Below are 16,750 nucleotides of genomic sequence, written 5' to 3'. Positions count from 1 at the left end.
AAATAAGACAATGGCAACTACCTGAGTGCGCCCGGCAGGTGATCAGAGAAGAATGCCAGAAAATGTTACAACAAGGTGTGATTGAACCTAGCTCTACACCTTGGTTGTTGTTTTAGTGAAGAAACCTGACGGGTCATTTCGTTTCTGCGTGGATTACCGTAAAATTAACGACATAACAGTCGCAGATTCGTACCCGTTGACACACATTCACGGTATTTTGGATGACTTTGGAGTTGCACGATATTTTACTACGTTAGATGCTAAAGCGGCTTACTGGATGTAAAGGCCTGGGACTTAGGGATAGAAATCCCTTACCAGGCTAATCAGGATCTTAATAAAGGAAAGTCAAGGACCATGGTTTTCTGAGGAATAACAAACAACCGTTTGAGATTGGCATCTCTTTACTATAAAAATATAACACAAAACTCTGACACCACTCAACAATCATCAAATAATTACGGGAGTCAAACACTTAAGGCAGTCAACAGTTAATGGAGTCAAACAATTAATGGAAGCAAACAATAAAAGGAATCAAACAAATAATGGGAGTCAGCAATTAATGGATTCAAACAATTAAATGGAGTCAACAATTGATAGAACTTAACAATAAAGGGGAGTCAGCAATTAATGGAATCAAACAATGAACAAATATTTCCTACGGCAGTGGCCCTGGGGGAAGGTTCTGGAACACGGTGATGCACACTCAGGGTAGGGAAGCGTCCCACACTCGAGCGACGTCTAGAAATGGCAGAACACCGGGGCACAGACGGAATGAGATGTATTAACGGTCGTGGTATGGGTAGTGGTAGATGACCAGAGAGTTGACAGTTGATAGGTGAAGGTCTGGGAACACAGCCTACGAGTCCAGGACCTATGACGAGATCACAGCCAGAATTTGACGGACAGCCGAGTAGCTCGATACTGACTGTATGGCGGCTGGGATGAATCTGCCCGTGAACCAGATAGTCGCTGCCGTTCTCACCTCTGTCCAACCGCCCAAGTGTCGTCTGCACCAGCAAACAAGCGAGTTAGCAGTGGTAACCAGCCGGAGGATCGTTTCCGCCCTTACACTGGACTATACCTGTAGCGGAGAAAGATCGCGCTAAAACAGCATTTTCTGATGGGGTGAGCCTATACCAGTTTCGACGCAAGCCATTCTGCTTAAAAACCGTGCCGTCTTCATTTCAACGAGCCATTAATTTCATCTTGTCACCCGTCCTCGGTAAACACTCACTAGCTTACCTTAAGGCGACGCTAACATAAAGCGGGATATAAATTAAACGGGGAGAAATGTACCTTTGCCGTGCAGACCTTTAAATTCCTGGGGTTCCAATTATCACCAGACGGTATTAGACCCGACCCAGATAAGTGCCGAGCTATTGTTGACATGCCCCGACCCAGGACCGTTACGGAGGTACGCCGACTACTAGGTGCGTGTCGCTATTTTCGTAGACACATAGATCACTATGACAGCTCCTCCCACACAAGTGACCAAATTTAAATGGGAACCCGAACACCAAGCAGCGTTTAATCAACTACGGGAGAAGTTGACTCGGGACCCGGTATTAAAGTTATCTAAATTTGATGCACCATTCAAGGTCAACGCTGATGCCAGCAGCCTAGCTTTAGGAGCGTGTCTTATGCAAAGAGATTCTGATATTAACTCTCATGCCATAGCATACTTTAGCCGTAATTTAAGAGGTGCCGAATTACGCTATAGCATCACTGATAAGGAAGCTTTAGCAGTGGTTGATAGTGTCCGATACTTTAAACCGTATGTATTTCAACGCCACTTTAAGATTTTTACAGACCATCGTGCACTAACAACTATCTTTAAGAAAGAGGAGACGTTGTCCCCGTATGTCATGCTGGGGTAGTGAGTTAACCGCTCATTCGTAACAGATCATATATAAACCCGGCGCCGCTCATCACTTACCGGCAATCTTACACTCGCCAGCCAGCCTTCGTTGTAAATGGACGTCTCTCTAGACCCCTCACTGCCAAGCCAGCCAGCCTATCTCTTACCGTTGACGAACTGAACTCAAACGACCACCTCACTAACCATCACTTTGACACGTGGGAAGCTTGTTCCAGACAACGCCCTTTCTGTGCCTCCCAACTAATCAGGGGTGACTCCTGATCAGAGGCGGCCCTGATTGGGTGCTCTGCAACGGCTTCTTGCAGCGGACTTGTGCCGCGACCCCACCGGTGCTACTTACACCAGTGGCTATTCTACCTCTTTTCTTCCTTCTTTTTCGCTCTGGCCTGGGGACCTCCACCCTAAGGTGTATTCGTCCTTGGGTCCCCCCTGTAACTGTTCACCTCCCTCCCAGGAGTTTGTGAACAAGAAAGGGGGCAGGAGCACTACCCATCCCTCCGCCGAGCCTTCCTAGGTAACCGTGATCGTGCCGGTCCACCTGGGAAGGGGGTCGCAATCCTGAATCCCTACCCCCCCCCCCTAATTAGGTACACTAGCTCACGTCTATAAGTGAGCATTCAGTAACACTAGGGAAGTAGGATCCCCTGACGGGGCTTCCGGGACAGTGTTGCGGGAACCACTCTACGACCACTCGACCAACAAGGGGCGGTGGGGAGTGTTGTAATTCCTGTAACAAACTCCTGTCCTGGAATAGGTAGGTCTCCAATCTGAAATCACGCAAGGGTGGCATGTCCACCACATACTCTCTGGAATGAGGGCACACCGGATACGGATACGCTCCCATGAAGGGGGCGTGACTGACGAAAGAAAAACCGAATTGGCAAGACTCCTTACTGCAACACTACTTATCAAAATATCCAACCTCATCACGACCAAGGACTCCTTCATCGCCCTGTGCCTGACTGAGAATGATGTCGACTTACTCTTATCGAACGACAGCACAAGGAAACTCAAGTCCGCGAAATTTGAAGTTGCAGTCCCTCCTCAACTCCGAGCGAGGAAATCAATTGTGGTCAAACGACTAGATAAAGCAATCACCGAAGAATCAAGTGAACAGCAATTGGTATCTGATATAGAAGACAAAAACGAATGGGCCAAGGTGGAGGAAGTGGTCAAGCTGCCCAGACTGCCATCCATGCTCAAAATACGATTCACGGAAATAGCCATGGCCCAAAAAGCAATCCAGGAGGGACTTTGTCTCTCCTACTACCATGTCAGCAGCAGCCAGGTGGAGCAGGAGGAATTCTTCCCCATCATTCCATGCTGGAATTGTTACCAATATTCACACATGGCTACAGACTGCCCTAACAAGGACACCAAGCACTGCTCAGAATGCGGGAATAAGGGGCACACCTTCAGAGAGTGCAAAAACAAAGATAATCCCAAATGCCTAAACTGCGAAGGAGATCATAGAACACTGGCTACTCGCTGCCCCATACGAAAAGCAATAGTCAACCAAAAGAAGGAGAAGGAGAGGGAGAAGACACAAGAACAGCAAAACAAGACATATTCAGCTGTGACAAAACTAACCAGAGAAACGACAAAGATCCTCGAAAAAGTCGCCACACCACCCCCCGCAAACCAACCTATTTTGCTTCAGCTTGGAAATAATCTTTCCGTAAAAATAATGACCTCCATAATCCACGCCCACATCATGAATATAGCCAGACCTGGAACTTTTGCCAAGGCAGCAAAGGACATGTTCGCCGCCAACAACCTGCCAGATATGGAATTCCCAAACGATGTGCCTTCTACTGAAATTTTCACCTTAATTCACAAATCAGAGATCATTGCAACTCAAGTACCATCGACTCACGAACCATCAAATCAAGAACAGACTACCTCGGGCATACAACCCGAGCCAGCAAGCGAGGAAGAATCGATGGAAGACGCAAGCGAAGATGAAACCACCACAATAACAGAACAAGCCGCCAGAGTCAACACCCAAAAAAAGAATCAAGCAGGAACTATGGCACCACCTGCTGCGGAGAACAAAGACCTAGGGCATGAAACTGGTATTCGATTTTACTCCACTACAGCTCCCCCCATAGTCTCAACAGAAAGACTATTGGCAGAAATAAGGCAAGGCAAGATTAAATACACATACTCAGACAAAAACCTAGATGACACACATATTGAAACACTATTCAAGAAGGGAAGAATACTCACAAGACACAACAGAATAGAGAGAGTTGATCAGTCAACATATAAAAAGATCCGCTTGGGCCTGGACAGGAGGCTGTCAGGGGAGCACCGGTCAGCAAAAATGGCGCAAACCAGCTCTAGGCACCAGCCTTCATAATATATAAGCTTAAAATAATCCAACATAATGTCTTGGCATGGATCCCACAAAGAGCAAGCGAATTATATAACACATACCGTAACATAGACCCAGATATTATTCTCATCAATTCGCATGGTAAGAAAAACTCAGAAAAATAAAACTATTTAACTACACAGTCTACCAAAAAAACATTCAAGACACACCACATGATGGAATTGCCGTAGCCATCAAACGAAACATACAACACAAGATACACGACTCATTTCAGGAAAACTTTCTGGCGATCGAAATTAACTGCCCAACAGGACCTATTATAATCGGCACCTGTTACCTCCCTCCGAGAAGACCCATATTCCCACTAGCAGACATGCTCAAACTCCTGAGAAGAAACATACCAGCATATTTCTTGGGTGATTTAAATGCTCGACATCGCGTCTTGGGGCACCAGGACAACAACGCCGTGGGCAAGATTTTTAACACATTACTGAGTCACGGCAACGCAATACACCTTGGCCCAGAATTCCCCACATACATCAGAGCAGGTCAAATCGGACATCTAGACATGGTACTAACAAACCAGCATCACCATCTTAACCTGCAAATGGAACCCGGCCCAATAACCACCAGTGACCATATCCCTATCGTAGCCACACTCTCCACGTCGCCAATACAGATCCCTGCCAGGATGAGATACAGCTACAGCCGGTCCAACTGGGAGGAATTCCAAAAGGAGTTAAGCAACCACCAAATAACCCAACTAAACAACAAACACACCTCCCAAATAGACAACACACTGGAGATATGGTACGGAAACGTGATCCAAGCAATGGAACACCACATACCCACGACCACTCACCGCACATTACCACACCCCCAATACTCACATCAATACTCACAGTTCAGTAATTTATTCAAATTAATCCTAGAACAAGGATGGACGCCAGAATACAGAATACAATATAACACCATACACGAACAACTAAGAAACATGTCCAAAGAAGCATACGTGAATAACTGGGAGAAATTAATAGCAGACACAGAAGCAATTTACCGCAACCCGAAAGAATTCTGGCGAAAAATTAAAAACCTAATGGGAATCTCCAGCAACGAATCAAACTACATTTTAAATAGCAACCAAATCAAATTTACTGAACCCAAAGAACAAGAACTTGAATTCAGGAAATACTGGAGCAAATTTTTTCAAATAAGCCAGGAAGACAACCTGAACTTCTGTATGAATACCGAGCAACAAGTAACCAATCACATGACACACACAACCCATATCTGGCAACCAAGTCCCAGCATAGACATAAACGCTCTGGACGATCTTTCCACACTGATCAAACCAATCACCGCAGAGGATATTCAGAAAACAATAATCAGTTTCAAGAACAAGGCCCCGGGCATCAGTAAAATAAACAAACCCATACTCCAGCATCTACCAATCAACATGATACTCCAACTCAGAAACATTTTTAATGCAGCACTTGCCTCTGGCTACTTCCCAAGGAAATTTAAAACAGCAAGCATCAGACTTATACCAAAACCAGGTAAATCCCCAATCCAAGTATCAAATTACAGACCAATCTCTCTTCTAGAAACACCGGGAAAAGTCCTAGAAAAAATAATTAACCACCGACTGAGAACACACCTCGAATTTGAAGAGAAGTACAACCCCAGACAGCACGGATTTAGAAAACATAGAGGAACCCATACAGCCTTAGCCCTAATTTACGAAAACATAGCAAACGCGATGCACAACAAGGAGCAATGTAACGTAATATTAAGGGACGTAGCAAAAGCATTCGACAAGGTCTGGCACCTAGGGCTCAAATACAAAATTACCACCCAAGAACTTACCAACAACTTTACTTCCTTTCTTTGCAACTTCCTCGACAATAGAGATGCCAAAATTATCATTGGTAACCACATAGGCCCAAGCTTCAAATTATACAGCGGAGTACCACAGGGAGGTAACCTCTCGCCCACACTCTACACAATATATACGGCGGACATGCCACCTCCTATACACGGAGAATACGTAGCTTATGCTGATGACGTCACCCAAATCATCCGACATCCAGGCAAGGACAAACAGATGATGGCACGGAAAACAGCCCACGCCATCGAGCAAATCAACGAATATGAAAAAAATGGAAAATTCAAACCAATACACAGAAACTAATGATAATACACATTGCCAAAATAAACCCTGCACCAATCACAGTCAACAACGTACCTATACAATACTCCAACGAAGGCAAAATTTTGGGACTCACAATAACAAGAACAGGCATAGCAAAACACGTAAAACAACGCAAACAGACTGCCCAATCACAACTCACGAAACTACGACGATTCAGCAAAATGGACACCAAAATTCAACTACATCTATACAAAGCACTTGTCCGCCCTCACCTAGAATATCCACCAATACCACTCAACACGATCAGCAAATCCAGCCAACTTAAACTTCAAGCAGTACAAAACAAAGCTATCCGTAGAGCATCAAAGCAACTCCCGCCATACACCACCAATATACAAGAACTTCACGAATTATACAATATCGAACCACTGAACATACGTACACACAGCCAAGCACAGAGAATATGGATCAAACTTGAAGAGATGGAGGACCCATTATTCTCCAAGTTAAAAGAAGAAGGAACTACTAAAACACACAGCTGGTGGCCCAAGAGCCTCCATGCGGACATAGCAGAACAAGACCCACTTTACACATATATGTGAACAAATAACACCACCATCGGACAAACAAAAATTACCACCCATTACAATAATGAATACCTAGCTAGCTTAGCTTCCCTCCCCCCTCCCCCCTCAACCTCCCTCCCTGAGCGGGAGGGCGTGTGCTGCGTGCGGCCACCACCCCATCACTTCAACTCGTCTCCGCTAGGTGGACAGCCCACCTGCTTTCTACCCCTCCCACTTTTCTTCCCGTTTCCATGCTTTACTTCTCTCTCTCTCTCCTCTCCTTTCCCAGTGCAAAGTCATTTGCCACTTTACTTCATTATCATCATCATCATCATCACTTACCGGACGCTCTGAGCAGTAACATCGCCACTATTAACGCCGAGTTGAATATTGAGACCTTAGATCTCACAAATGCAAGAAAATGTGTGGCGAGACATTATTAACTACCTAGAAGGAGGCCCTGTTCCCTCTGTCAATCGCGCTAATCGCATCTCTGATTAAGGTAGCAGCCAGCTTCAGTTTCGCCTTGTAATACCTAAAGTACTACGTCCGGCAACTCTCAAACTGGCTCATTCACCTAAAATTGCAGGTAACCCAGGTATTCAGAAGACGTATGATCGGGTCAAGAATTCTTTTTTATTTTCCAAACAGCTTAACTTATGCGATTGACTATGTGAAACAATGCCTCCCTTGTCAACAACGTAAAGGCCATTGCAATGTTGAGGCACCCCTTCAGTCATTTCCAGAGATTGAGGCACCCTTAGACAGAGTAGGAGCGGACTTGATTGATTTACACAGTAGCCGCTCAGGTAACAGATATGTCCTCGCGCTACACATTCTTAGTTCCCCTAGCCCATAAAGATTCAGAAAGTGTATTAAATGGATTTCGTAAAAATTTTGTTGCGTATTTTGGGGCATCCAAGGTTTTAGTTACGGATCGGGGTAAAGAATTCACGGGAAAATATACTGTATAAGGACGTATGTGACCTTCTCAAAGTTCACACAGCACTAACCACCGCTCATCACCCTCAAGCAAACGGGCTGGTTGAAAGAAAAACTAGAACCATCAAAGACACTCTATCCATTCTCAGTCATGATGATCCTCACACTTGGGATGGACAATTAAATTGTGTATAGCTTGCCTTAAATACAGCCGTCCATCAGTCGCTGGGCACTCAGCCTATATTCCTCCTAACTGGGTTACCAGATCGTTTCCAATCAGGTCTTATCAATGCTCAACCGGTTCACTATGGGCAGAATGCCCCTGCTGAGAAAATCAACCAAATGAAGGCCGCTTGGCGTAGCGCCCAGCAGGCCTCTGATCTAACCAAAAAATATTACGCTCAGTTTCATAACCAGAGAGCAAAACCTTTGACAGTGAAAGTGGGAACATTGGTGATGCTATGGAACGACTTGTCTGAGCCCAGACAAAGTAGAAAACTAGGAACTCGCTTAAAGGGACCTTTTAGAATTATTGAGAAGAAAAAAACCGTTAATTACAAGAATGAAGGCATATTTGATGACTCTGAACCACGTATAGTCCATATTAACAAACAAAAACTGTTCACGCCCTCACAAGAACTAATCCTTCCAAACATCTCCACAGGAGATAAGACAGACGAAACATCTCACCTTCAACCTGTCTCTCAGTTTAATCATGACCTGAATAATCTACTAACCCCTGTAGTAGGACCTTCTCATCCGATGACTCTATGGTCCAGGGTAGGCCACCATATTTAGGCTATTATTTTATCTATCTGAACCAGACCTTCTCTGTGTTTCCAATACCGTGGCTGCTCACTGTATTCTCGCAGGATTGTAGAGATTGCATGGTCCCCAGATGAGTAATGGGTAACTGTGGCTCCTTTGGGGAGAAGTTACCCCCTGATGCCACAAGTAAAATTGCAGATAAGACTCTTCGCCCATTCAGGTATTCTACCTCATTTTACACGTCTTCAAGTAAACGCTGAATAAATCAACAGGTCAAGCAAAATCGTGTCTGGTGGCGTAAAGACTATAACAACATGTCCGCCACGCTCTAATCTTCCACGATAATAACGGAATGAGAGAGAGAACATCAAAATAACCGCCCCCAGGTGACTTCGCTACCGTTGCTGAAGGGAGGTACCGGTCAGCCATCTTCACCAGAGCTGACACAGGGGCACCTATCCTACCTCACCTGACCCTTCAGCCAACCACGCCCGACAACATTTGTGGTGCAGGGACATGAGCTGTGTCGAACCCTACCACTCCAATACAAATAAAAGGAGTGGTGAGGAGACGACGGTACCAGCCGAAACCCAACGGAGGACCTGAGGTGTTTACTTACAACACCTGTGAGGAGGAGATAGAGTTCGCTATTAATTGGGGACTTGCCAACAACCTTGCCTTTATCAGCCAGGTGGACAAGGTATCTGGTTAACAGTACCTGCAGACAAGTCAAGTCACCTGCGGTTGGTTAACGCCTGTTAAAGTCAGTTGCCGTCGTCGGAATGAATGATACCAACTACAGGAGAAGAGGAGAGAAGTGAGAAGTTGAAGTCCCAAAGAAGTGACACACATACTGTCCTGGAAAACACCTGTCCCGGTGGTAGCTCTATTAAGGATCCGCCCCATAGGGCTTGAGCAGCTGTTCAACAACAAGGTGTCAGCTTCCCCAGTTTAGTGTTTACACACAGATGCATGTAATACGGTTAGGTTTTTGTATAGGATTTTTCTGCGAGTTTAGTTTATTCCTCGCGGAGCTTGGAGGGTGTGACTGAGCGATGTAATAGCCCCTGTCTTATAGACAAAAGTATTAATATAAATGGGTTAATTACTTTTGATTTATATACTCTATCACCCTCTGTAACTTTCTACTAGCTATGAGGTAGCATGTTCAGAGCACGTGATAACGTGTGCCCATGGGTAGTCGTGTCACTTAGTGCAAGGAAAATGTAACTGCAATGAAGAGAAGACAGACAATATGGCAGAAGGGGGCCCTTGATGATATCCTAAATGAGGCAAGAACATTGCAGCAAAGACTGAAATTTACAGGGGACGGAAAGCAAGTTACAGAGGATGCTACCAGAAAGTTTTGTAACAAGAAGCGAGTGGGAAAGGTGTCCTCGGTGGTAAGAACTCTTACAGTGGAATCATCCGGTGGTGTGCTGCCAATAAACCGAGAGACCTTACAACATCTGAAGGAAAAACATCCTCTTACAAGTGCAGAGGAAGGCATCAGGTTCCAGGGTAACTTTGTCCCTCCAAACGATGTCATGTTCGAGAAAATAGCTAGAGGGATGGTGTGGAAAAAAGTACTGAAGACACAGGGATGTGCAGGCCCTTCAGGCTTGGATGCAGACGTTTGGAGAGTCATCTTCAGCACTAACAAGTTTGGCGATGCAGCAAGTGATCTCTGCAATGTTTCTGCCGCCCTTGCAAGAAAGCTTGCAACCTCATGCATTCAACATAATCAACCGCAAAGCTACAATGCACATCAAGATCAGGTGTTCAAGCTTTACAATGTATGTTGAAAACCCCTTTAGGAACCCCGACAGACCTCTATGTAACAAGTTTCAAGGTCCTAAGAGGAGATACCACCATACAATCAACTGAGGTAAGTACGCAGGGGGATCTAGTCACAGCAATGTACGCAATAGGTCTATCCGTGCTCCAACTCAAAATAAACTTAGAAACAACCAAGGTCAAGCAGGCGGCACATGTTGATAACATTACAGGAGCAGGAAAAGTGGAGGACAACAAAAAGTGGTGGGACCTGGTAACGTCACGTGGTCTACATATCGGGTACCACCCAAATGCCAGCAAGTCCTTCCCCATTGTGAAGCCAGAATACCATGACCGGGCTATGAAGGTGTTCGACGGAAGTGAGGTCAAAAGGAAAGAGGAAGGCTAAAGACATCTACCCTCTAAGTGCGGTAATCGGCACGAACGATTTCAAGACCGAGTACGCAACGGGAAAGGTAAATGAGTGGGTGAAAGAAATCCAAGCTCTGTTGGAGATTATTAACAATTAGCCACATGCAGCGCTTCCGGCATTCACACTAATGAAAAGCCATTATTTAACCCCAGCAGAAAGGTCACTCCTTGCATTACCACCGAGACTGGGAGAAATGGAATTGACTATGCCAGAGGAGCTTGCTGCCACTGAACACCAGAACTCAGTCAAGCTCAAGACAGCCCTCACTGAGCATTTAACAGCTCAGAATGCAGCAAATCAGGTGGATACCAATGACAGTACGGCAGCATACCCAAAGCCAACCGCTGCTGCAATTTTCAGAGAAATTGAAAAAAAAAATGGTAGATAGAGCGTAGAAGGTGGGAGCCTAGAACTTGCTATCAACGTTACCGATAAGGGCAAATTGCTTTAGCCTTAATAAACAAGGATTTACAAATGCCTTTACTCTAAGGTATAGTTGGCCCAGTAGAAGTTTGCCCTCCCAATGCCTGTGTGGCTCATCCTACGACATCGAACACACCATACTACTCTGGCAAATATCTCGTCGGGACCTGAGTACTTATCAGGTTTTAATTTATCTCTTTTCTTACTAACATCGATACTTGTCAATACTATCTTGCTTTATATATTTTCTTCACTATCCTTAGATAGTAGGTGCCTGGGGTATCATGTTTAAATTTTCGATTGTGAAAACTGATGAAAAATATCTGTTTAGGTTATTGCTCATTTCTCCATCGTTATCAGTTAGTTCGCCGAAATCTTACTGTAGTGGTCCAATCTTGTCTCTTGTTATAGTGTGATACATTTGGAAGAATCCTTTGGGGTTTAACTTCGTTTCCCTTGCCCGTTTCAATTCATTACTGTATTCCTCTTTGCTTTTCTTATCTCTGACTTAACCCCACTGGCCCATAATTTCTAATAATCTCAAAAGTAGACACGTCACCATGTTTGATTCTCATATCTATAACCTTCCTTTATCTATCGGTATGAAATAATTTGTAACCTTTAAGTTTATTCATGTTTCCGTGAATGCTATTATATAGCTTTTTTCAGTACATACCAACTTTCTGATTTCATCCATTTAATTTTTCATACTTCTACTGTTTGCGTAGTAGACATTTAAGTTAGACGTTATCTGAGTCCTCTCTCTGTTACATTTAGTTTTAACTCCTTTAATATTAGTAGTAGTAATAATAGTTGTAGTAGTATTCTATTTTTTTCCTTATGACTTTTGTTTCTATTTTTAATGTTACTGTTATTATGATTATATTTAAATGACATTTCTTGCAGGGTATGTTCGTGGTGGTCGGAGGTGGACTCTTTATCGGTTTCCTTGTGTTCATATTTGAGGTATTCGTCGCCTGTGTACTTCAGTAGCAGAGTTTCTTTACCCAAGGCTGATGGACGTTATCTCTCTTCATCAACAGGACTGGGAGAGAAGTTTTTCGTCAGTAGAGATCGTGTTGTCGAAAACAAAATTATATATCCTGCATGGCAAATTGCCCAGTTGAAAAATGAATCTCACCACGAAAATCCCATGAGCCAAAGATGCACTGAGTTACTAAGTTGTTAGATTGGATAGGTTTCCCTCCTAAAACCCACAATATAAACTGTTTCTGGCACAGAACCCTTTCAAGGTGCTCAATATTTATTACATTTATTATATTAGCTATACGCATATATCGGTATTTTAATTGGATTTCGCAGTTTAGTTTATTCAACCCTTGAGAATAATCATTTAGCCCCCGAAATACAAAGTCATCGTCGTAAAGAGAATTGGTCATGGTAATGAATGAGCTACAAACATTGGGCTAATGTATTATGCTTGACTCGGTGTTATGAGAGATTTTATCTAAATTGATGACGTTTATTTATATTCATAAAATTAGATTAATGTCATTCTCGTTTGTAATATTTGCAGTAAACAAAATATAAATAAATTCTGGTAGTATTTCATTCTTTGTTTGGATTTCCTGGTTTGGATTATCTTTAATACAATTAGTAATGTACATATAAAGTCATAATATACATACAGCCATAAAATTATATACATAAACACATACGAACGTACTGTTTAAATACACACAGAAAAGAAGGCACACACGCGTACGAAGGGGCAACGCCTCACCACCAGCCTCCCAAACTACTTCAGTTACACTTGTTTGGCCAGTGATTATTCTTGCGTTAATCTTTCAAAGGAATTTTAACCATGTGTTACGACACTCCTCCTTTCACCGCTTATCCAGCTTCCACCACTGGTTACCAGCGGCTAGGGTCGTATGTACAGAGCAGTAGATATCTCAAGTGTTGTCGAATTACCACTGGCTGTCCCGCCAGTCTCCGGTAATTCTCCGACGATCGGTATTAGTGTACAAGCAAAAGGCAGGTAGATTCCCACCAGGTCACAGAAACACACTTGTGCGCTGTAGACTACTTTAATAAGCACTGATTCTTCACAACACTGTTAACAGCTGGGCTTCCCGGGGGGACGGTGGTAGAAGCGGTATTGCTCTTGCCCTGCAAGCAAGATGAGACGGGTTCGATTCTCGGGCCGGTGGAAGTTGTTTGGACATACTTCCTAGCCCCCATTAGTCCCTGTTCACCTAGCAGTAAAGTAGGTACCTGTTGTAAGTCGAAAGTTGTGAATTCGTATTCAGGGAGTTGTTGGAGCTTCCAATAACTTGATGACATAAACCATTGACTCTTCAGGCTTCTACGCCCTTAACTCATGAGACAAAAAGGCAAGCATGAACTTAGCATGCTTCCCTGTTGGGCGCTGTAAACGCTTCTGTGCTTCACCTTACACTAGGATGTAGGGGGGTGCCCAATAAAAAAAAAAAAAAAGCTGGGCTTCTCACTTCGAATATAAATTGTAGTAGGCACACTACCAGTGTACAATTCATTAGTCTTTTCACTTTATATTACCCACAACAATTCCACAATATCTGCACAACAATTGTCTTCAGTTGTTCGACTAGGCTTATTCTTTACACTATGAACAGAAGCGATCGACTTTCCCCTAGCCTGCCCACTGCTGTTTATATACGCCTCATCAGACGTTTCTCGATACCCTAGAATCAACCAGAGACGCCTGGTAAATTCTAGAACGTTCTGCTCTGATTGAGGTTTACACTAATAAGTAAATCATAAAAAAAATAGTGCAATACATTCTAGATCTAAATATTCTTATATAATTAATACATCAATATATACACGAAAATTTCACAATATTTGCCTAAATAACTGCTGCCTGGGACAGAAAACAATTAAAACACCTAGTTTACAAAATTATAATACGAAATTATGCCTCGGCATAACACATGTTACTGCACAGAAGAGAGTTGTGCAGATAAAGACCTACTTGAAAAAAACAAAACAGATCACACAAACGAACAATTTGCTAAAATGACAATTTTAAAATTCGAGATTTTTTTTTTTTTACGGGAATTAGCCCACCCGGGCACAGGTCAAACGACCCACAACGGAGCCTGGGGGGCGAAAAAAAAAGAACGGAAAGAAATTGAAAATATAGAAAAAAAGGTTATACTGTATTAATCTACACCACGAAGATGCCGGAAAACCAGCTTTTTAAAGTGAGACAGATTGTAAGAGCATGGAAACACAGAAGAAGGCAGAGCATTCCACAGTTTGGCTGTGTGAGGAAAGAAGGAGGTACTATAACGGGTTATTCTCGTGTGACCGACATCCACAGAGAAATGGTGGGCACCGCGGGCAAGACGTGTGTTACGAACCCACGGCCTTGCCGGCGGTACACAGGATGCCAAATCCACTGAACATTGCCCGTTAAATTACCTGTAAAAGAGAGAGAGTGAAGCAACATTGCGGCGAAGAGAAAGGGGAGAGAGATTGTCGACTAAAGGAGGAGAGTTAATAAGACGAAATGCCTTTGATTCCACCCTATCTAGTAGTTGGACAGAAGAAGAGCCACCCCAGATATGAGAGCAGTACTCCAAGTTAGGAGGAATGAATCCCTTATATACTTGGAGCAACTGCTCAGGAGTGAAGTAGCTGCGGCATCTGTACAGCATTCCCAACTTTCGGGAGGCAGTTTTAGTTATACTAAGGATGTGTGATTTCCAGGACATATTGGAGGAAATGGTGAGGCCTAACATATTTATTTCAGAATTTGGGAGGATGATAGCGTCCTGAAATGTAATTGGTGGGAGATCGTCTACTTTACAAAGTGTAATTGGTTTGTATCTCCCCATTCAGAGATGCTGCACAGATCTGCGTTGATAGAAGTAATGATATCAGTTCTAGAAACAGATCTAGTTTGAGAGTTAGGAGGAAGGGGAAAATGTGAGGAAAAGTGAAGAGTAGAATCATCGGCGTAAGAATGGATAGAATTAGTTGTAGTGTGAAGTAAATCATTGACAAAAAGAAGAAAGAGAGTTGGTGAAAGAACAGAACCCTGTGGGACGCCACTATTGGTAGAGAAAGAGCGAGAAATCGATCCCTCGACAACAACTGCCATGGATCGATTCTCAAGGAAACTAGAGATGAGAGAACAAAGTGGGGGAGAGAAACCAAAAGAGGGAAGTTTAGATAGCAAAGACTTGTGCCATACCCTGTCAAATGCTTTGGAGATGTCGAGGGCCACGACAAAAGTTTCCCCATAATCCCTAAGAGAGGATGACCAAAGATGGGTGCAATAGGAGAGAAGATCACCAGTAGATCTCGCCTGGCGAAAGCCATACTGGTGATCCGACAAAAGAGAAAAGAGTTCAAGGTGACGGAGAAAATGGGAGTTCAAGATAGTTTCGATAATCTTAGAGAGGGATGAAGTTAGGGCAATGGGGCGATAGTTAGAGGGATTAGAATGGTCACCCTTCATCAGGATGGCCTGAACCAAGGCTTGCTTCCAAGAAGAAGGAAAAGTTTTGGTTTTGAGGCAAAGGTGAAAGAGGCGAGCGAGCACAGGGGCCAGGGCTTCAGCACACTCCCTCAGAACACGAGGGGGTATTCCGTCCGGTCCATGCGCCTTACTCACATCCAACCTGGATAACACACCGGCAACCCTGCGAGTGGAGATTATAGGAAAGTGCATAGGTTCAGTAGGAGGTGCAGGGGTAGGTGGGGTAGAGTGGGAATCGTCTAAGGCGGAATTAGAGGAGAATAAGGTGCCAAAGAAGTTGGCTTTCTCAGGGGGAGAGTTGGCTAAAGAATTATTGGGACGGAAGAGGGGAGGAAAAGAAGGCGTGCAGAAGTTGTTACAAATGTTTTTAGCTAAGGACCAGAAGAATTTACTAGAGGAAGAATTAGTCAGGACAGCAGTCTTTCTTTTAATAAAATTCCGCTTGGCCCTACGAAGAATAGCCTTACAACGATTCCTAGAAGTAATGAAAGAGGTGTGGATAATAGGAGAAGGAGATAGCTTCATAGCTCGATATGCCCTATCTCTCACCCTTCAAGCAAGAGAGCAGGAGCGATCAAACCATGATTGTAATGTGAAAGTTTGGTAGACGATGGGATAAATGCACTCATACCGCCCTGTATAACCCCAGCAATGCTGTCAGCACATACTGAGGCATCCCGAGTGGAAAAGCAACACTCATCCCAAGGAAAGTCGGTGAAGAATTCTCGCAAGGATTCCCAGCTTGCCCTCCGATAGTGCCATAGTTGACGTTTAGAGGGGGGTGGGGGAGGTGGTCGTGCCCAGCTTGATTTAATAGAAATAAGGCTGTGATCAGAAGAACCTAAGGGGGCAAAAATTGAGTATGAATAGTGTGAGGGGTTAGAGGTAAAACAAAGATCAAGAATGTTAGCAAGTTGATCGTGTCGATCAGGAACGCGTGTAGGGTGTTTGATTATTTGTTCCAAATCACTAAGTAAGAAA

General features: G+C 43.8%; 1 protein-coding gene across 1 annotated transcript in view; it reads left to right on the top strand.

The window, feature by feature from the left end:
* Positions 1-12,749, top strand: part of LOC121874005 — a 32,677-nt gene extending 19,928 nt beyond the window's left edge. Inside the window, exon 4 of the mRNA XM_042377883.1 lies at positions 12,184-12,749. Within this exon, the coding sequence (XP_042233817.1) occupies positions 12,184-12,270 (87 nt within the window). The 3' untranslated portion in view covers positions 12,271-12,749. The remainder of the gene's footprint in view (positions 1-12,183) is intronic.
* The last annotated feature ends 4,001 nt before the right edge of the window (positions 12,750-16,750 follow it).

This window comes from Homarus americanus, unplaced genomic scaffold (genome assembly GCF_018991925.1).
Source record: "Homarus americanus isolate GMGI-L3 unplaced genomic scaffold, GMGI_Hamer_2.0 scaffold25827, whole genome shotgun sequence".
In the NCBI taxonomy this organism is placed as follows: Eukaryota; Metazoa; Arthropoda; class Malacostraca; order Decapoda; family Nephropidae; genus Homarus; species Homarus americanus.
The sequence above is the reverse complement of the archived record's forward strand: the minus strand, read 5'-3'. Positions and strand labels throughout refer to the sequence as shown.